Source organism: Zootoca vivipara, chromosome 9 (genome assembly GCF_965207765.1).
Source record: "Zootoca vivipara chromosome 9, rZooViv2.hap1.1, whole genome shotgun sequence".
NCBI classification, from domain to species: Eukaryota; Metazoa; Chordata; class Lepidosauria; order Squamata; family Lacertidae; genus Zootoca; species Zootoca vivipara.
In genome coordinates, this window is record NC_142592.1 from 56,083,919 (window position 1) to 56,105,076 (window position 21,158).

The 21,158-nt window shown below is 42.4% G+C and overlaps 1 protein-coding gene across 8 annotated transcripts; it reads left to right on the top strand.

The window, feature by feature from the left end:
* The first annotated feature begins 1,694 nt into the window (after positions 1-1,694).
* On the top strand, positions 1,695-20,855 carry SLC25A18 (solute carrier family 25 member 18). 8 transcript variants are annotated; one of them, XM_088676879.1, is made up of 12 exons: positions 1,695-1,823; positions 2,708-2,818; positions 4,941-5,037; positions 5,689-5,818; positions 7,289-7,411; positions 8,013-8,068; positions 11,811-11,901; positions 13,719-13,837; positions 14,998-15,190; positions 16,871-17,025; positions 18,662-18,737; positions 19,652-20,855. In XM_088676879.1, the coding sequence occupies exons 4-12, from the start codon at positions 5,796-5,798 to the stop codon at positions 19,791-19,793; spliced, it is 978 nt and encodes a 325-aa protein (XP_088533005.1). In that variant the 5' UTR covers positions 1,695-1,823; positions 2,708-2,818; positions 4,941-5,037; positions 5,689-5,795; the 3' UTR covers positions 19,794-20,855. The 8 variants fall into 8 exon arrangements, with proteins under 8 accessions (XP_088533005.1, XP_088533004.1, XP_034983251.1 ...); XM_088676878.1 differs by having other exon boundaries at positions 5,692-5,818; XM_035127360.3 differs by lacking the exon at positions 4,941-5,037 and having other exon boundaries at positions 5,692-5,818.
* The last annotated feature ends 303 nt before the right edge of the window (positions 20,856-21,158 follow it).

Below are 21,158 nucleotides of genomic sequence, written 5' to 3' on the forward strand. Positions count from 1 at the left end.
AGAGGAGTCCCAACACCATTCTTTAAGAATACCCAGAGGGTGGCAGAAGCTTGTAATGTAATTTCTGTTTTTGAACATAGTTTCCTGCAGAAGTGCCTCCTTTCCTGTTGGGTGCAGTAACCTCTGCTCCCCCTTCACCAGCCCAGCCAGCAACCACATGTTCTCTGCCAACGTTTTGTTTTCCATAACAAGTTATGTGTGCTTAGGGATTGTAAAAAGTTCATAACTCTTTTTTGTCAGTGCACCAGTACTTCTGTGCCTGGAGTACTGGAAGATCAGATCAATCGCTTTTATTTAGTTGTCAGGCTTCAAGGCATGGGAAACAAGCAGGGTCATTTTCCAGAAGTGAGATTTTGCAACTGAAGCCTTTCCAAATGACCAGCTGTGTCTCCAGTGCGGCAGTCCCACTTGAAGATAATAATACAGGCTCCTTTTTTGGAATTTCTCTATATGAGGGCAGTAAGAGCTTCCAGAGATTTCATAGACATCCTCACTCAGACTTTGCTGTTCCAATTGCTCCCTGCCTGGAAATCTGCATTCAATAAAGAACGCCTTTAAAGTTTTTTATACAAAATCTGCTTTCCAGGTTGTGTGATAACAGAAGGTTTTGTCATGTGCTTAAATCATGCACTGGTTCTGACAGCCAGGTAGTCTAAGATGAGCTGTCCTCTCTGCCCCTCCTCTACAAAGGGGTCACTCTTTCAGACTTATTAAAGGAGTGATTAAGGCAGCTGCTGGTGCTTTCAGGTCACACCAACAAGCATCACTCGTCTCTGATTCAGCATCATCAGGCCCTGAACAGACCTCAGACCAACCATTGGTGAGAAGATGTATGTGTCCTTGAGAGACTAGGAACTCTCTATGCACTTGAAATCTTAACAATTTGTGGAAAAATAATAGTTGTTCATTGACCTAAATTAATTTAAATAAATATCAGGGTTTAGCTTTCCAGTGCCTAATGCTAAAACTGAGATGGGAACATTTCACATGTTGCCTGAAACTGAAACATAGTAATTCCTCCTTCAATATGCATGGGTGTGTGTACTGGTGGGATCAAGCACTGACAACACAATTTACAAGGTCAGAAAAGGCAAAATATCAGGAAGGCAGTTTTTGCTTGGAGCATTTCAAACTTCACACTCAATCCTTCGCAGGATCACATTAAGAGAACTTAGCTGAGCTGTACCTGCATCGCTCAAGGCCTAGTCACATATTGCCCGTATATAATAAAAAGTAATTCAGTAATTCAGTAGAGAAGAGTCTTAGTTTCACACACTCTCTTCCTACCAACCTAACCATAACATACTGCTGCATTGCCAGGGCTTGGACTAGTTGACCCCCAGTGTACTTTCAGACTCTACAATTACATGGTAAAGAATGTAACATACAAACTAGACTGTTCCACAATTACAGCCTCTTTGACCCTGCAATCTCAGGCCCAATATTGAAAGCAGGGGGGTGGCATTGGGGTCAGAGCACTGTGCAGATAGACATAAATGGAACATTCCTGTTTGACCATTTCGTAAAGGGAGCACCGACCAACAGCGCCCCCCCCCCGGTTTACAGACTGCTGGAGAGCCTCATAGCCATGGCCACTCCCTGTCCTCTACATATCTCAGTTGCCACAGTTACTACTGAGGCAGGGAACAGATGATGTTGCCTAAGGGTCATTTATGCCTGAAGGGCCCCTAGTTTGCTGATATCTAAGAAGTTTGGCAACAACAGACATTAATGGATTCCAGAAATAATCTGGAGTCTTACAAGGCTGATGGCTAACAGAATATACTGGAACATGACTGAACAGAAAGCACCAGCTTGCTGAGGTAGGTATTGCTTTCTTTTTTTGTTTCTCTACCAGTGCAGAAGGAAGAACAAAACTTAGAACAGCAGAAGCCAATGTATTAGTGTCCATTTTGTCCCAGGTAAAATTATTGAGAAAATTAATGCACATCTTGTTTCTCTACACACCAATGGCCCTTGAGCAAATGTTTCAGAGACATAAACTGCACAAGAAACACATTTTCCTGTGGTAACAACAGGATTGATGGCCTAGAGTTTCCTGAAAGAATGAACTGAAGTGAAATGTGTCTGAAAAGAGTGTTTCAGAAGTGGGGGTGGGGTGTCAGCGAAAGAAAAGGGAGCAAATATCCCGTGTTTGCCTAGGAATTTGACTGAAATGTCCTGGATTTTAAGGAACATGATGCTTCCTTTAATTATTATTTTCTGTTTAAATCCCAATGTGGCATGTTGGCATTCGACACGAGAAACTCACATATTGCAAACCATTTACACGGGAAAAAACGAAAACAAAATTTCTACACAACAGGTGTGGAGGGGGGGATTTAACCAGTATTTGGGTTTGTAGGAAATCCCCTATTGGCAGCAATAGGGAATTTTCTCCCAGTGTAGATACTGGTTCGAAGTATTTAATGTCTGGCCTAGTTTGGCCCTGAATCTACATAAAAGCAGGAAGGAAGTAGTTAAAATATCTTATATATGCCCTTAAGTATTAATAGGACATCTAAACCACAAAGAATCCTGTGAGTAAATGTTTTATAACACAAGCTTTTGTGACAGTAGATTTTCTAATATTTAGTCTGTAAAAACAAACATGGTTATCCTTATAGAACTTGTGTATATTTTTTGGTTGTTAAGAATACACACTTGGATAAGCAGGATCCCTGAAGCTCAATGCATTTTGGCCTAGCTATTCCACATGAAGAAAAACTTGCTGCAGGAATCTGGGCCGACCGAAGACATTTCGGCACCTGAGGCGAACCACAAAATGGCACCACCACTTTTGGCTGGGGAAGGAGGGGTGAGTGAGGATCTACATTGAGAACAAGGGGTGGGTGGGAATCAAATTAACCTTGCCTGATGGTTTAAGTAGGAATCGGACACCATGGGGTGGGAGTAGGGTGCAGAGCCCAGTAGACCCCAGAGGGCAGCTGCTGCCATTTCTTTCCTAGGGGTGTGAGGAGACCAGCAGTGCCTCCTCTTTCCCAAGAGGCCACTGTGGAGGTGGCATGGGGGGGCTGCCAGGGAGGCAGCCAATCTAGCCTCCAAGGAGTGCACTGCAGCCATTCCTGCCACCACAGCAGCGGGTGATACTGTCCCTGGCAGGAATTAGATGTTAACTTCTTGTACGTTGTTTTAGTAATCCTGAAGCGTAGGACACAGGGTTGTTATTCTTACACTGCAAATGGAGAACAGAGCTTTGGGGGAAACTATCTTGTCCTATGGCCATGTAATGAGTTCATAATTGAGGTTAGACTTCAACTGACTGATGTCAGGGGTCAACAGCAACACCGCATTGCCATTATACCTCACTTCCCCAGTTAATAGCAAAGAAAGCGTTGCTGTTAACAACCAGTGAAATTACAGCTGGCACTTGTGGAAAAGCACTTGCCTAAGCAGGCTGAAATGTAAACAGTGTTTGTCTAAAAACCGGTTTTAAGGTTAAAAGCACATTTTTAAGGCGTGCTTGTTCTCCTGGGTGGGGTTTGGGGCACTTCCTTTGCCAGGGCCAAAAAGGAGAGGCTTGATGAGTAATCCACACAGAGATGTGTGTGTGTTTTCCCCTCTCCCACTTACAGTGTGTTTACACAAAATCACTGGGAATTTGTGAACCGTCCCTTAAACATTGGATAGGGTTTGCTAGTTGGAGGAATCCAGATGTGAGTCAGATGCTAAAAACTGAAAGAGAGAAGGAAGGAAGGGAGGGAACTGGCTGCTTGCAAATAAGGAAGGTAAGCTAGCTTCCCATCTTTCCTGACTTCTGAATTTGCATGTGTTTCACTCACAGGGATATATTCTAATACTTCATATTTCAGAGGCAGTCTACAATGCATGCTTTTCTTTATGAAGTCCTAACTCTGGGGAGGGACGTCTTTCAGATTCCTAATAGTTATAGATGAAGGACAGAAATTCTTTTGTTCTGTTTAGCTATTTCTTACAAAGATGTTCTTATACTGTCAGGGACCTACATGCCTCACACACAGTAATTTAGAGACATATGTTCAATTGTGTAATGTTGTTTGTGAGCTTCCTGATAGCTCAGTTGGTTAGAGCACAGTGCTGATAACGTCAAGGTTGCAGGCTCAAATGGGACAGCTACATATTCCTGCATTGCAGGGGGTTGGATACTAGATAATGATTAGGGTTGCTTCCAACTTTACAATTCTATGATTCTAAGATTATCCTATGCCACACCTTCCATTGTTCCTGTGGGTACAACTGTTCCTATCATTAAATGCACATCAGAGCAGCAAGAAGGGAAGGTCTATATATTTCTTCTTTTTCTTTTCTTTTTAAAATGGTATTCTACCCTAACTAGCTTATATGACAGTTGTTAGCCCCTGTTCTAGAGTGGAATGCTAGAATAGATTGCTTTGGACTTCAGTAGCCAGAATGACACTATCTGTGCAAACTGCTACCACATTTCAGATGCTGCCTTTGGCACTTGTGGTATAACTCATGCACATATGCCCCAGGGTTAGGTCTGAAGGCACATGAGGCCACTACCTTGCTGAGAGTAAGTAAGTGGATGGGCGTCAGCCTGAAAACCAAATGTGCACCACCTTGGAAGAAATACTAACTGCAAATTCACTAGTTGCATTTTGGTAATAAATAGAGAACCAGAAAAATATTTCGTAGCAACAATATTATTAAATTATTCTAGCTGGTTACATATGAGTAATTGTTTATGTGTGACTCATTGGCCTTGTGAAATTGTTGCTTGACTTCTTTTGGCATGGCGTGGCTGGGCAAGTAAGTTATATAACACACAAACAGCATAATGATGACCATGAATACACACAGTCTTTTGTTCCATGATGGCCGCTAAGGCAACATCAAGACACTCCCAACCCCTTCAAAAGCATGGAAATTGTTTGAACATGCCATGCCTTTCATGCTTCCCTGTTGTTGTCATTCTCCAGGATTTCAGAAGTCTTTTGCTGCCACCTTCAGGTGAAGTAAAACCAACAAGATTATCCTACTCTGATCTCACTGCCAGAAAAAGACCCAGATTCAACAGTGAGTCTTCTAAATTTTGCAGAGATGCAACATTGATCTCTTTATTGCTGATCTCAAAGAATGAGATACTTAACAAATAATCTGTAGTAGTTCCTATTTGTCCATCCAAGCCAACTCCCCACTCACAGCATACTGGGCCATCTTTCATGGAACTCCAGAACCTCACTTTTTGGTACCTTCAATACCCACTAATTTCCCACTTCAGAGATTAATAGAGTTATGTCACAGTTCTATGCATCTCCTAGTGATTTTAGTCATCATTTCCCCACCAAATTCTGTGATCAGTATTATAGACTTCAGGGGGCAATGTCTGGTTGATGTTCTCTAACCCTTGTCTCATCCCCCTTGGTGCCCACGTCTCCTCTCCTCCTCTGGAGATTCTTTGGCCTCTCTGGATCCAGAATGGTAGGTGTTTCCTTGGCACAAAATAGTGGCTCAAAAGTGCCCAGGTTGGGTTGCATTTGAGACAAAAGCCCCTCTTTTGTGTCTGGTGGCCTCTGGGAAGCTATTCATCTGACTTCACTGTTCTCCAGGAGCTGATTAAGTGATAAATTGCCTCTATGTTTTAGAACTGACATTGCCATTTGTTACCTGTAATATACCCCTGGCAAGTAGCACGTCAAGAAGCACTAATGGTGTTCTCTTCCCCAGCAGAACAAAGGCAAAGAGGAATGCACCTCCATATTTGAAATAATTGTCCTGTGTCAGCACCACAAGCAGCTGCTGTTGTCACCAAGAAACAACATCCCCAAGGAACAATGAGGGGCAAGAAGAAGATTAGGTCAGCCCTGTCCTTTTTGCTCCTTGCCGTTTGAAAGTGGGGGATTCTGTGCTCCATTGATATAACTGATGCTTGGCTTGTCTGTGGGAACTGGTGGACAGGATACAGGATGGAGCAGAGGATAGTTAATGTCCTCTATTTTTCAGACATTTTTGTTAGTTTTAATTCTGCCTGAAAGGCTGAATAACCTGGCTTGGTGTTGTTCAAGTTGTAAAATAGCCCGGAGCCATCTCTAAGCTTGTTGCTTGTTGATGTCATCTATCCCGTGAGCCTGGTCTTCCAGTGTTGACTAGGAACATAAGAAGAGCCCTCCTGAATCAGACCAAAGACCAGTCTAGCTTACACTAGCCAGCTAGATGCCAATGGGAAGCCCATAGGCAGGACATCAGGACAATGCTGTTGTTTCCCCGTGAATCCTAGAGGCTGTATACAGTCATTGTGAAGAGTAGCCATTGGTGACCTTGTCCTCCCTGCAGTTGTCTAATCCTCCTCTAAAGTTGTCTGAGTTGGTGGCCATCACCTTATATTGTGGTAGTGAATTCCTGAGTTTAATTATGCTGCTGTGTGAGGAAGCCCTTCCTCTTGTCTTCCCTGAATATTCTACTGTTCAGCTTCATTGGGTGATCATGGGTTCTAGTATATTATGAGATAAGGAGATAAAAAAAGAAAAAGAAAGAAAACTTTCTCCACGCTATGTATGATTTTGATGCCCTGACGCTTCTGGTCCTGACAAAAATGTTTCCTTGTGATTATGGGCATGAACAGAAATCATGGTGCAGAAACAGTGACTATCCTAGTTCACAATACTAATACTAAAAGTGACCTAGTGAAAATTGAATGAAAGCTGATTCAAGACAGATAGGAAAAACACTTCTTCACACAAGGCATAATTTGCTTACGGTATCTGCTACCACAAGATGCAGTGATATGTGCTAGTTTAGGGGCTTCTCAAAGAGGCTTAGAAAAATTAGTGGTTACTTGCCAAAATGTGTTCAGAAGAAGTTTGCTTCTTCTGAAGTGTGTATGTAGGTGTGTGGTTGCATGGATAGACTGTTGTCTTCATGCCTTGTTTCTTGGCTTCCTGCACACATCAACTCAGCTGCTGTTCATCCTGCACTAGATAAACCAGATCCAGCAATGTTCTTAAAAACAACCCCCCCCCCCATGTGCATTGCAACTGAATGCGAGTGCCAGGATGAGCACAAAAGAATATAACAAATGTGAAGTTCACGGAGGCTCCTATCACAGCTCATGGAATTGCTTTAAAGCAGGGGTGTGGGAAACTTTTTGGACCAAGGGCTATATAACTGTGGTGGAAAGCTATCAGGGCATGCATGTATGTCTGCTGCCTTGTGCTCCTTGGAGGAAAGGGTGAATATAAGTGTGGTGGTGACTAACAACAACAACAACAACAACAGCTAGAATCCCTGTACCAAGGAATACAATTGTAACTTATTTTATATTTTACAGCCTTCCAGCTAAGTTAATCAACGGAGGTATAGCAGGACTTGTGGGGGTGACTTGTGTTTTCCCCATTGATTTGGCCAAAACCCGTCTCCAGAACCAGCAAGGACAAGCCATCTACACCGGAATGTATGTGTTGTAAGACTTTGTTTAATGTGATATGTGTGGTATGGCATGGGGTATTAGGCTCTAAGATGGGTATTAGAGTCCAATCTGGTTTGAATTATGTATCTTTCAACCCTCACTGCCTCTCAGTCTAATCTACCTCACAGGGTTATTGTGGGGATTAAATGAGAAGGGGGATAATCATGACCAGTACTGTGTTTTTTTTTAGAAAAAGAGGTGCTGGAACTCACTCAAACATATGTATTCTGGTTTTCTAAATTTACATTCTGAAAAGTAGCTAAAAAATTGTTGCAAATATAAAATGCAGTAGTCACAACCAACCAAGCAGCAGGGATATATCAACAACAAATTAAATTCAGAAAGTGACCTGAAAAACACCACCACCTTTTCTTGTTGCCCAAAGACCAACAGAGATTGGGGAGAGCAAATGTATTTGGGAAAGGAGTTCCGTAGTTTTGGTGCTATAGCTGAGAACGCTGTGCCCAAGTAAGCACCTACTGAACATCAGACAGTTGGGGGAACTGGTCAAAGTCACAAAAGTCAGTCGCAATATTGAAATACATGTTGCAAACTCTTTTCTCTCTCTATTCCTCTCTTATTCTAGGAGAGATTGTTTGGTGAAGACAATTAAATCTGAGGGGTTCTTTGGCATGTATCGAGGTAATGCTTATAAAAATGGAAAGGTCATCCTTTTTGTCTGAACTGCAATAGCAAAGCGCAATGGGCAAAATGCTTTTGCTGTTTTTTAAATTATCTCAGCTGAACAATAGAGACAATCTGAGAGGGGATGTTTGAAATGAAACATTAAATATTGGTATCAAAAGACCATATTTAACAACATAGGCAGACACTGGAGAGACCTGTCAGGAGTAAGCATGGACCAATGGTATCAAATAGTATGGAAAACAGCCTTATTAGAAAAACTAACCAATAAACTAAAAATGACACGGGGACAAATAGAGGAAGATACCTTCATCCTGGTTTGGTTCCCCTTTATCACATACACAGCCCAACAAGACAACAAGAATCCGCCAACAGCATATGAATCAATCTGGTTAACCTGATTAAAAAATACACACTAACACCCCACTCACACACAAAACAACTCTCACTACAACCAACCAAAGACGACCCAACCACACCCTAAGCCACCCTCAACCCACCAAGGAAATACAAGTGAATAGTAAGAGAACCCATACAAGTAACGCTGACACAACCCCCGCCCCCCAAGTAGAAGAATAGAAGCATAACCGCCCAACTGCGACCCACTCACCATTCCCCTTCCCCCTCTTCCGCCTTCTTTCTTTCTTTCTTTGAAACATATGTTGTAGATATTTTTCCATGTTTATTATGCTATTTTTGTGATATACAAATGACATGAAAAAACTTGGTATACTTATATGTATTCTTGTTTATAAAACCCAATAAAAAGAGAGCATATTTTAATAAAAGGCGGGAGGATTTTCATAATGCATACAGTGGTACCTCGGGGTACAGACGCTTCAGGTTACAGACTCTGCTAACCCAGAAATAGTACCTCGGGTTAAGAGCTTTGCTTCAGGATGAGAACAGAAATCACGCGGCAGTGGCACGAGGCCCCATTAGCTAAAGTGGTGCCTCAGGTTAGGAACAGTTTCAGGTTAAGAACGGACCTCCAGAACGAATTAAGTTCTTAACCTGAGGTACCACTGTATTTTTTGTACTTCAAGGAACTGCAAAACTCTCTGTGTAAAAATGGATAGCCTTCTGCTAGGCCGCTGTCACGGTCCGGTCGGCGGGCGTCAGGACCAGAGGCAAGATGGTGGTGAGGAAGCAGGAACAGGTGCAGGACTGAGGGTCCAGCAGCAGGCAGTTGCAGGGTCAAGGAGCAAGGCAGAGACGAAGGTCCACGGGGCAAGAAGCAAGGCGAAGGTCCAAGGAACAAGAAGCAAGGCGAAGGTCCAAGGAACAAGAAGCAAGGCGAAGGTCCCAGGAGCAAGGAGCAAGGCGAAGGCAAAGCAAGGGTCCCAGGAGCAAGGAGCAAGGCGAAGGTCCAAGGAACAAGAAGCAAGGCGAAGGTCCAGGGAACAGGAAGCAAGGCGAAGGTCCAAGGGTCGAGGAGCAAGGCGACGGTCCAAGGAGCAGGAGGCCAGATGCAACCAGGCAGGGATAGCGTTGCTGTGGCAAAGAGCTGAAGGGAAATGCTGGGCTTTTATCCCTCCCAGCTCCTGCCACCAGGTGCAATGAGATCTCAAGTGGTCTCACCTGGGTGACTACTCCTTGCCTCTCCAGCACAAGCTGAGGTCTTCACCTGTGTGGCCACGCCTTGCTTCCCCAGCACAAGCTGAGGCAGGCCCCAGTCCTGCAAGGCACTACAGGCCCCAGAGCCTGACTCCTGCCCATACTCCTGACAGCCGCACTGGTCCCCACAATATCAAGAGATGCTGTGCAGACCAGTGCGGTCCCCTCAGTGTCTCCCAACACTGCACAGGCCAGTGCAGCCTTCCACTAGGCCGAGCTGGTCCAGTCTGCACGGCATTGGAAGATGTGTGTGAGGTCACGTGATGTGTGGCACGCGTATGATGTCACATGTGCTCCAATCTTGGGGACAACCCGGCGCCTGTCCTTCTTGGACTGCACAATTTCAGGTGGCCAGTGACAGATCAAAGAGGAACTTTTGGAGAGTTCAGGGGTGCTTTTTTGAGAAACCCAGATTTCCTGCTATGCCTCACAGGAGGCTATTAGGGCACTAAAATGGCTGTCTGAGCATCCGGTAACAAATTAATTCGTATTTCACAGTTACGGTACTTGTGTTTAACTAGCTAAGAGACTACCATTTCCCTGTTGTCCCATCACAATCTTTAAAATTGACCAACAGTGCCCTCTTTTTTTTTAATTTTAAAACATCATCTTTATTGAAATTCATATTAAAATACAATTTCTTAAATTCATACATAACCAAACAAAATAAAGATATAAATAATAAAGAAATCATAACATACAAAATCATAAATAATGAAATAATACTGAAAATATAACCCATAATAAAGTGATAATAAAGATATAACATAAAGAAAATAACCTCACCCCACATCAACCTTAGATTAGATTTAACTAAAGAATGCTCATAATCGTGGTAAAGTCAGGTTAACCAAAAAAAAAGAGGACAAAAGACAGAAAACCAAAAAAAAAGAAAGGAAAAGAACCGAAGCAAGGGAAAAAAAAACAACAACCAGTGTTTAAAAAAGTAATTTATAAAAAGAACTTCCGATTATCGACTTAACACTTACTTATCCTTTTCCTCCTCTGCTTGTTTTCTCCTAATTCTCTAAAAATAAAACCTCTCCTCCTTATCTTTAATAATTCATTCTCTTCATGCATTCTTTAAATTAAGCAAATCACCAACTCTGTCTTAATGCCTTCTTTTTTGAGATACTCTTCCACTAATTGCCGTTCGTTTTGGGTCTGTTGTCTAGGAACGTTCCTAATTGCTGCCGTCATTTTGGCCAAATTCATATATTCCACCATCTTAATTTGCCATTCCTCCACCCCTGGCAGTTCTTCACCCTTCCATTTTTGTGCTATCAGTGTCCGGGCTGCTGCACCCCCATACAACAAAATACTCCTCTTATCTTTGGGAACGCTTTCTGGAATCATGCTTAGTAGAAATATCTCAGGTGTTTTTGCGAAGGTTAGTTTTAACATACTTTTCATTTTCTCATATATTTTATTCCAGAAATCCTGCACACCTTCACACCACCACCAGCAATGCATATATGTACCTATATTTTTGTGACACTTCCAACATTTGTTCGATTCCGATTTATAAATTCTCCCTATTTTCTCCGGGGTTAAGTGCCATCTGTAGGCCATTTTCATTATGTTTTCTTAATCTTAAGCTTTCGGACCACAATTTATCCCACTGTACACTGTAGATTGTTCTCCCTATGTCTTGTGCCCATTTAACCATACTGCACTTAACCACCTCATCTTTAAGGTTCCATTCTAGCAAATATTTATATAAATTAGTCAAATGTTTATCTTCTTTATCAAGTAATATTTCTTGTAATTTTGATTTTTTCTCTTGGAAGCCAATTAATTTATGTGACCAACAGTGCCCTCTTGAATTCATTCTTCATGCACCAAGTCCAGAGAGCAAGGAAACTGGACTCCTGGAAACTGCAAGACTTTATAAGCAACTTTTTCTGACATTTGGCATTCCATGTTAAATTGGGGAAATATTTCTAGTGCTAGTGTTTCATCCAGTTTAATATCATTTTAATTGGGATATCATTAATATTTTAATTTGCTACCTTCCAGAAACTTCCAGAAAGTGTGTTTAGTACGTACATATTACCAGAGGAGTAATATATTAATGTACCATAAAACTGGGTGCCTTATTGCCTCTCCCATCTTCTCACAGGGGCTGCTGTAAACCTGACTCTTGTCACTCCTGAAAAAGCAATCAAGTTGGCAGCCAATGATTTCTTCCGACAGTTACTCTCCCAAGATGGGTATTCCAGTTTCTTTGTTTTTATTATTTATTGATCTATTCGTCTATCTTTCTTTATTGTTATTTTGCCATTTGTGGGATGCTATTCAAAACCAAAAACCCTCCTATAAAACAGTTCAAAGAATACAATGAAACACCAAAATCTCATCATGAATAAATTATAGGTTTTTTTAAAAGCTAAACACCATCAGAGCAGCATGTGAAAATAAATACCATGAGAATAATAACAGTCAGCCTAACCATCATCAAATCCTGATAGCCTCCTACCAATGTCCTGGCTTTAGGTCACAGTGACAGTGTAGAGGCACGTGTGTGTGTGTGTGTGTGTGTGTGTGTGTGTGTGTGTGTGTGATGAATCTGTAGTCGTTCCTCTGACAGGGTTCACTCCTGAAATTCCCACTAATAGAGGCACAGAAGGCTTGAGCTAAAATACGGTAGCCACCTTCACTGTTCAAAGTGGAGAGCTGTTACCTGATCAGCTGGCTACATTTGTTAGTGAGCACTGGTCTAGAGTTATTATATGTACCTGAATGGACAATTCATTTGGAATTGATTCGCTGATTAAGATTCATCCTTGAAACAGTTGACTTATCCCGGAAACACTGTTCTATTCCAGTTTTGTTTGCTGTTCATTACTGCATTCTACACCTTGGAACACCTACCACTACAATATTTTGGACATTATCTATTTAAAGGTATCCTGCCTTCGTCGTCGTGTTCCCTGATAGCAATTTATTACGTTTGCTATTTGTTGTTTATGGACTTATACATACATTATATGTGGATGTTTATGATTTGAAAATTTTGGATTATGACTAATCATTAATAATACCATTAATAATTCTTATTAGCCATGTGCTGCAGTTGAATTTGAGCAGAGCTATCTGAATCCTGCGAGTGTTCTTTGGTGTAGTAGTCTGTATTTGCAGGCTACGAGCTATAGGCAGTTCACATCTCAGGTGAGCCAAGAGGCTTATGTACCTGTAGAGAGAGGAGCAGATATTTACACATGGATCCTAAGATCTTTGAAGAAGATGTTGTGTGTGTGTGTGTGTGTGTGTGTGTGTGTGTGTGTGTGTGTGTGAGCTTCTGCTCTTGCACCTTTAACAGTGACTTCTTTTGGCAGACAATGCTCCTCTCCACAGGTCCACTAATTTCATCTAGCCTTGGTAGCCAGGCCAAAATCTTTGACTACTAGGTCCTTGCCATTCCTCTTCAGTGCAACCCTATGCATGTTTACACAGAGGAGAGCTTCACTGTGTTCAATAGGGCTTACTCCCAACCAAACATATATAAGAATGCAATCTTTGTCCCTGACTTGTGGGAAGGGAGCAGAGGCTTGTCTTAGTACGGATCACCCAAGGTGCTCTGAGTTCCTCTGTATAATGGCCTGTAGTGAAACTTTAGGGGCTGGATTCAACTAACCTGGTATGCTGGTAGAAACTATCACAAAGAGTTCTGCTAGGACAATGGGAGTTCCCCCACCCACTCAAGCATCACCCAAATCTGCTCTGGAGGATTGGGAGAACACTCAGAACCGTGTGGGAGAAGATCGTTCTGTCTGGCAAGCAGAAATGCTTGTGCTGGTGGAATGATTACAGTGCAACACTAAATTCCACCCAAGGGCTCACCATTCTGATGGCAGGAAGCCAAGGCACCTCAGCCACCCACCATCAAAAGGACCAGCTCAACCTTTATCTCTTGACAAGAGCTGGGAAAGAAATGAGGATCTTTTCCCTTCTTGTCCTCAGCAGCAAAGTTTGGCAAGCCTATAGTTGTGGAAGTGCATTTATTTTGCATGTATGCTTCTCTTGACAGAAAAAAATTGTCATTGGTGAGAGAGATGCTTGCTGGCTGTGGAGCTGGGACTTGCCAGGTAGTGGTCACATCTCCAATGGAAATGTTGAAAATCCAGCTTCAAGATGCTGGGCGGCTAGGTAAGCTCCCATTCCAACACCACCCCCTTCTGGGGTGGGGGGAGAATGATGGTGAAAGCAAAGTCTTGAATTAAACGAACTCCAACTATCTCTATTTCTCAGACACAGCCCCTAATTCCCATTACTTGTCTTTGTTATACAGTACTTCTGTCCCTATTTTGCTGTTGCCTAACAGTGGTTACTTGCCAAAATGTGCTTTTACTGGGCAAATAAGCAAATTAATATCTGTGTTACTTAGAATATAGGTGTGGAGAACCTTTTCTGTCCCGTGAGCTAGGTCCTAATCTCCCCATATCTCCTGTTAATGCTACGCCAGTGTGGTGTAGTGGTTAAGAGCAGTAGACTCGTAATCTGGGGAACCAGGTTCGTGTCTCCGCTCCTCCACATGCAGCTGCTGGGTGACCTTGGGCTAGTCACACTTCTTTGAAGTCTCTCAGCCCCACTCACCTCACAGAGTGTTTGTTGTAGGGGAGGAAGGGAAAGGAGAATGTTAGCCGCTTTGAGACTCCTTAGGGTAGTGATAAAGCGGGATATCAAATCCAAACTCTTCTCTTCTTCTTCTAATTGTTGGCACTTCAAAGTGCAGAGTAGGGCTGTTTAAATGCCCTTTTGCAGATAGCTCTGCGCGGCTCTTTAAACCTCTGGTTTTCAAACATTTAAAGAGCATTGTGTAACTGTTTGCAAAAGAGCTTTCAAACAGCTCCACACCACACTTTTGCTGCAAAGACATGTTCCTACTAGGGGATGCACAGGCATGCACAGCCAGACTGAACAGGATTGAACCATCCACTCACCAGCTGGTGATCAAAGAATTCAAACCTGCTGGCTGCAAGGGTCTGTTTCACCAGCACATTCCCTGCATTCTCCGGCAGAATTGAATCCTACTCATCTGCTGACATTGGCCAGTTATGTCAGCTAATGGACAGGTAGCCATGGTTTGTGGAAAATGGCTTCACGGACCAACTTGAACCTCATGGTAGGCCAAGATTGCCCCCAAACTGGAGGAAGTGTCCTACCCCACAGTAGTAGTGCCAGAATATATTGGGGTTGGGGTAATTGTTGCTGGAGATGGGGTGCTATGATGTCCCTGAGACAGCAATGCAAGGAACCCATGGAGTGACAATGGAAAGTCAGGAGTTTTATTGCTTGTTTTCTTTTAGCTGCTCATCAGCAGAAGGCCTTGGGACAGGATGGACCAGCGGCTGCCACCTCCCATTCACCACCAGGACAGCCTTACACAGCCGGGTCCACAGCAGCCTCTAAACGCCCCTCTGCTTTCATGATTGCCAAAGATCTCCTGTGCACCCAGGGAGTTGCAGGCCTGTATAAAGGGTTGGGAGCCACCCTGCTCAGGTTAGAAGAGAGTGAATTGTTCCTTTCTGTTCATTATAGGATGGCAAGCTGCTTTAGTCTAGAGGTCTTGAGAAAGGAAATTTAGCATTCAGGCTACCTAAGGCAGGCTGAGATGTGCTGGTGCCAGAACAAGGAGCTATATTCTCAGTGTTGGTCTGCACCTGGAGAGGCAGAGAAGAATGCTTCAATTTCTGTAAATGCCCTTCATGTCCTAGAAGGATTTGCTTCCCATTCTAAAGGAGGGTCTTTGGCTTTTAAACCATCACTTAGATCCAGGAACTCCATACAGTACGCATGAGCTCCTGTCTGAGGGCAACCTCACACGTAAGTCCCTATTGGTTGTTTGCACGTCTGCCTGAGCATTTAAAGCTAACCAGGGGTGGGAGAGAATTAGTGGGAGCTTCATATTGTGCATGGAAATCTGGATCCGAAGCAATAGCTATGATCTATATTGAGTCTACAGCCCTCTTTTCCTCATTGTGGTGTATAACTAAGGGTTGCTAACCCATATACTAACCAAAGACCTCAAAGTACTTTATATATAATTCACAGGTGGCCTCCCACTTAAGCAACTTATAAAAGGTCAGGATGCTTCCGCTTCAGAAGCTTCATCTAGCGCAGGATGCAGCAGCCAGACTGCTCATAGAGGCAGATTATTAGCAACATGTTACTCCACTGCTGAGAGACACTGGTTGCCAATTTGCTAGTGGGCCAGGTTCAACGTCTTGTATTAATTCACAAATTCCTTATCAACTTGTGCTCAAAATACCTTAAGGACAGGCATTCACAATAAGATTTTCTCATATTAACCAAACAGTATCAACTAATGTTTTATTGATGCTTTTAATTATGTTTTACAGATAATTAGAGATAAATGATACTGTATATTATGTTGAAAGCTGCCTTGATATATTTTTTTAATGAAAGTGGGGATAATAAATAAAATAGTTTTAGCTGCTAGAATGTGTCACATCTTCAGACTGTTCTCTGGACATAGGGATTTGCTCTCAGTTGCACTGCACAAGGGTGGGTTTGTTGAAGGTGATGGGATCAAAGCTAAACATAAGCACAAACCTCCCTACATTTTAAAATTCCATGATACGTTGTGAAATATACTCGGAGTCGAGAGTGAATTTCATGCTCTTTATTCAGCTCATATTCATCAAGGAGAAGAAGAGAAGACGAATGGCTCTTTTCCCAAAACCATCTGCTTATATACATTATTTACACAATGGGCCTTGCGTGATTGGCTACTTCAGGGCTACACCTGTGGGCCAATTATATTGTGGATTGACTTCTGCCTGCAGCCTGATTGGCTGCTCCTACAGGCCAATCAGGTAGCAGATTCACTTCTGCCAGCCGCCTGATTGGCTGCTCCAGCAGGCCAATCAGGTTGCGGATTCACTTCCACCTGGAGTTGGATTGGGTAGCTCCCGCTGATTCTGAATCCTATTGTTCTAGGATTCAGCTCAGTACATAACACGTTGCAACTGTGGGGAAAGCACACTTGTGTGAAAACATAAAAGCCTGTAACAACTGCAAGGGTAGAAAGTATGGCAGTCCAAATGGGGGGAAACAGTTGAACAGGGGAAGGTGAAAATTGGCTAAGAAAAACAGCTTCAACAAGAGATTAGCCAATTGTATTGCTTACCTAAAATGTCTCACTTCCATTCCCAACAGGGATGTGCCCTTTTCTATTATATATTTCCCACTTTTTGCCAACATCAACAATCTGGGGCAGGCGAATCTTGATGAAAAAGCCTCTTTCTTCCATTCATTCATCTCTGGCTGTATTGCAGGATCTGTGGCTGCAGTGGCCGTGACCCCACTGGATGGTAAGTATTAGATGCTGCGACTATCAAAAGGCAGTGACTTTTGCTTACGTGTGTGTGTGTGTGTGTGTGTGTGTGTGTGTTAATTTTATTCCCTCCCAAGAGGCCGCAGTAGTGCTTCAAATGAACTATTAAGACCTTGCCAACTCAGACCCAAGATTAATTAAGCTCCTTATGGGGCTGCTTTGTAAGTTGCATTGTCCATAATGTTTTACATGCTCTGCAAAATAACCTGCACTTTGCATATGAGTATATAGAAGCTTTTTCTTACCCAACCACATGAATAACTAAGAGCACTTAGTTGTTCTGTTAGCAACCAAGAGTACCTACTGTGTCAGGCAGACCATTTATTCCATTTATACCATTTATACCATTTATTCCATTTATACCATTTATTCCATTTATACCATTTATACCATTATAAATTTATACCATTTATTCCAGGAAAATAGAGGGAGCTATTTTAGGCTATGCATGACACAATACAATTACTGTGTGAAACGCATACACAAGATTCATTGCTACTTTTACTTAAAACAGGAAATGAAGCAAAATGTGCACTGCACCACACACTGATTACATTTTAGTGGACACCAGTGGACCAAATGAAATTGCTTTGGGAGGATGGATGTGGCCCATGAGTCACTAGCTCACTAATTGTGCTTGAGCATGAGTGTCCGTACCAAAGTTAAACCAGAGCATGGTAAACATTTCCCTCACAATTTTCACTTGTAAGGAAAAGTTTTAATGAATCTGCATGTTTTACAATGATCTTTGACAGTTGTAGCTAGGGGCATTTGGGTATTTGTTTGTAACAAAGCCTAGGTTCCTGGTCATCTTATGGAGAAGCAAGATTAAGACATAGGACTTACTCCACAGTGTACATGAGTTCACAGACCAACACGTTTACCTGAAAGCAAATCCCATAGATGATGAACGAGCGTTGTCTGGAACAGCGCCGACCAACAGATTAGCTGGGGCAGCATAATGATTAAGTGAACCTTACTAGAGAAACAATATTAATGCAGTGAACAGACTCCATCCGATAAGAGTGTTGAACCTGGGTTTAAATTGCTGCTTGGATAGAAAGCTCAGTGGTGATACTGGGACCAGGCACAGCCCCTTCATCTAACCAACTGCTACTGGAGAACCATGAACTCATTGGAGAAAGGAGAGGTTTATTTTTATGTATCTATTTAAGATAAGATTGCCATGAAAATACAAACATAAAGACTGAAAAATTAATGATAAGTTTATATGCTAGAAATCCTCATTCCACACCACTGAATAGCCTAGGAAAGCTTAAATGTAGAAATTAAAAAAAAAATAGTACATCCCTTGGCACATCCATGTTTTCATACTGCAACACTGTTGTGAGGACAATGGAACTTATGTACAGTATGTGAAATGCTTTAGTGAGGCACCTTGTGTTTACTATTATGGTAAAGAATGATGATTGATAAAGAACTGATGTGGGATAACAACACTGCATTTCTGACCAATATCAGGAGCATTTATTCATGCCAGGAATGAAATGAATAAATGAATATCTCAATCTTGCAGTTAAGTATCCTTGCACTAAGAAGTCTGTAAAGCATGCAACTTTGCAAAGGTTTAAATCAATTACTGCTTGTTTTAGTTCTAAAGACCCGAATTCAAACTCTCAAGAAAGGACTGGGAGAGGACACCTACAATGGGATCGTTGACTGTGCCAGGTAAGCAGACCTGAACTCTTGTTTTACTGGTACTCAGGTCATTGTTCTATGTTAACAATGTTCTGCAGTGACATTTTGCGATGTAAGTTGTCAGGTCCTTCAGAAATTGCACCATCCACTCACAAGAGAAAGGTGGCAGCAGGCTTGGAGGAATCGCAGAGAGGATGGAATGGAGTAGAGTTGCTGGCACCCTTAACAGTAGCATTCTACACTACTTTAAGGTTTTCCAGTTTCTGCTTCATTCATTCTTCTTAGGAGGGAAAAGCTGGTAATTGAGCAAGCTCATGCATGATTTCCAATTCTATACTGGAAAAAACATAGTATTTCTGAGTATAAGCTAGCTTTCCCCCTTGCAACAGCATTTAAATAAGACTGAAAATGAGCAGCCAGCAAAGGAAATAAATATTCAAAGTCAGCAGCTCTGAGTAACTGACCACAAGGGGCAGCGGAACACAAATATGACGATTCCCAATTCTTGCCATGGCTGTTGCTGAACACAGCTTACTCTTGGGTGCTTTTAACTTTAAAAAGCAGTGGGGTGTCAAAGATGGGAAACTATCTGGTTCTTTATGTTGCTAGACTGCAATTCACAAGATCCCTGACCTTTGGCTGTGCTGGTTGGAGGTGAGTTGAGTTGGGGTTCAATGACTTCTGGATGGAAGTCTTGGTTTCTTTTTCCTTTCATGCTGTGGTCCTGGCCACCTTTGCCTCCAGCTTCCCAGCTGTTACTTGATTTGGGGAGGCAGCTCTCACTTGCTGCCTTGAGAGGAAGCTATGCAAGTAATCAGGAGACTCCTCTCTGCCACCTTGCCTTGTACTCAGAGAACCCTAAATAGAAAAAACCCTCTAACTGATAGTAGCAATAACTGTTCAGGAGCTGTTTTACCAACCCACTTTGTTTCTCTCCTCTCCAGGAAGGTCTGGATTCACGAGGGCCCTGCTGCCTTCATGAAAGGGGCAGGATGCCGTGCACTGGTTATAGCTCCTCTCTTTGGCATAGCCCAAGGAATGTATTTCATTGGCATTGGAGAACATATCATGGAATATTTCAAGTAGTACCCATTCCAAAACACACTGGATCGTGAATTAAGATCGCAGGAGTTCTGTGACACTAGCTACTTGAAGAGAAATGGAAGCACCCTGTAAATACTTGAATGGCTATGAACAGCTACCCAGTCTACCGCTATCCAGGAAGATGGCCTAAAAAACACCACTTCCAGGTTTGCCATTGCTTCATTTTCTAACACAATCCTCTAGCATTGGGCAGATTTCTGGGACCTAAAAGTTAAAAAGCCAAAGGTTGTGCTATGAAAAGGAATGGGTTGCAAGTGTTATTTCTTACTTGCACCAAACATTGGCCAACACTTTTCAAGCTGATCTAACAGTAGGACTATCACACACCACTGCAGACCAGGAGTGGTGCTCTTTCTCCAATATGTATGGCCAGAGATTGAATCTGGATCCATCTACTTACAAAGCGTACACTTTACTAGTGATTTATGGGGTCCTTCTCAGATGCTTGTTCTTCTCCATTACAAGTGGATTTATAAATATCACTACTTCATATTTTTATGTCATTTCTTAAATGCTCTTAAGTTGGATCAAGGATAGCAGTTTAGTGGAGGTTAATTCCACCCTTGCTGCCCTGATCTCATGCTGGAAATATTTTCCTGTACATTTGATTTGGTAATCCTGCACTGCTATATACATTTCACCACAGAACCCTTTCTGATCTTTCATTTTAGAAGCAGCCTCATCGTTGCCACCCTCTTCTCTTCCAGTGCATGTATTTGTACACATAAATTAATGGCCGTTCTTAATCTTGTACAGTGGTACCTCTACTTACGAATTTAATGCGTTCCGAATGCACATTTGTAAGTTGGAAAAATTTGTAAGTCGAATCCCATAGGAATGCATTGGGAGAAAAAATTCATAAGTCGAAGCAACCCTATCTAAAAATTCGTAAGTAGAAAAGATCCTATCTAAACCGCATCCAAGATGGCGGACAGAGCTCCATTCGTAAGTAGAGTTATTCGTAAGTAGAGGTACCACTGTATTATGTTTCTAATGTGACCATCTGAGCTCAGCAAGTTTCTATTAAACCACTTCTGCATCTGTGATAGTGTTAGTTACAGCATCTGATTTCAGTCTATAACCTGCCAACTGCTGTTCAGCTTGGGGTGGGTGGGGGGAGGTACGAACGTTCCCATTTGCTGTTTGCGCACAACCCAGAGCTTTGTTTAGACAACAGAGATACATACACAAAGGAAATATTTGTGTTTGCCTAACCCTAAAGCATGCTGCACCTTAGTGACTGCTCAGCAATGCAAATGGATGGTAAGGAACCATCTTCCCCACCAACTTTAAATGGAAGACAGAAAGCAAATGAAGTTTCCAGGCCTCTGTCTCTGGCCCATATGA

What these genes read in the sequence shown, in the direction of transcription:
- SLC25A18 (XM_088676879.1), top strand. Translation starts at nt 5,796, where the DNA reads ATGAGGGGCAAGAAGAAGATTAG. An exon ending in AGGGGCAAGAAGAAGATTAG is followed by an intron (nt 5,819 to 7,288) that starts GTCAGCCCTGTC and finishes TATATTTTACAG; the next exon opens with CCTTCCAGCTAAGTTAATCA. An exon ending in TTGGGAGCCACCCTGCTCAG is followed by an intron (nt 15,191 to 16,870) that starts GTTAGAAGAGAG and finishes CATTCCCAACAG; the next exon opens with GGATGTGCCCTTTTCTATTA.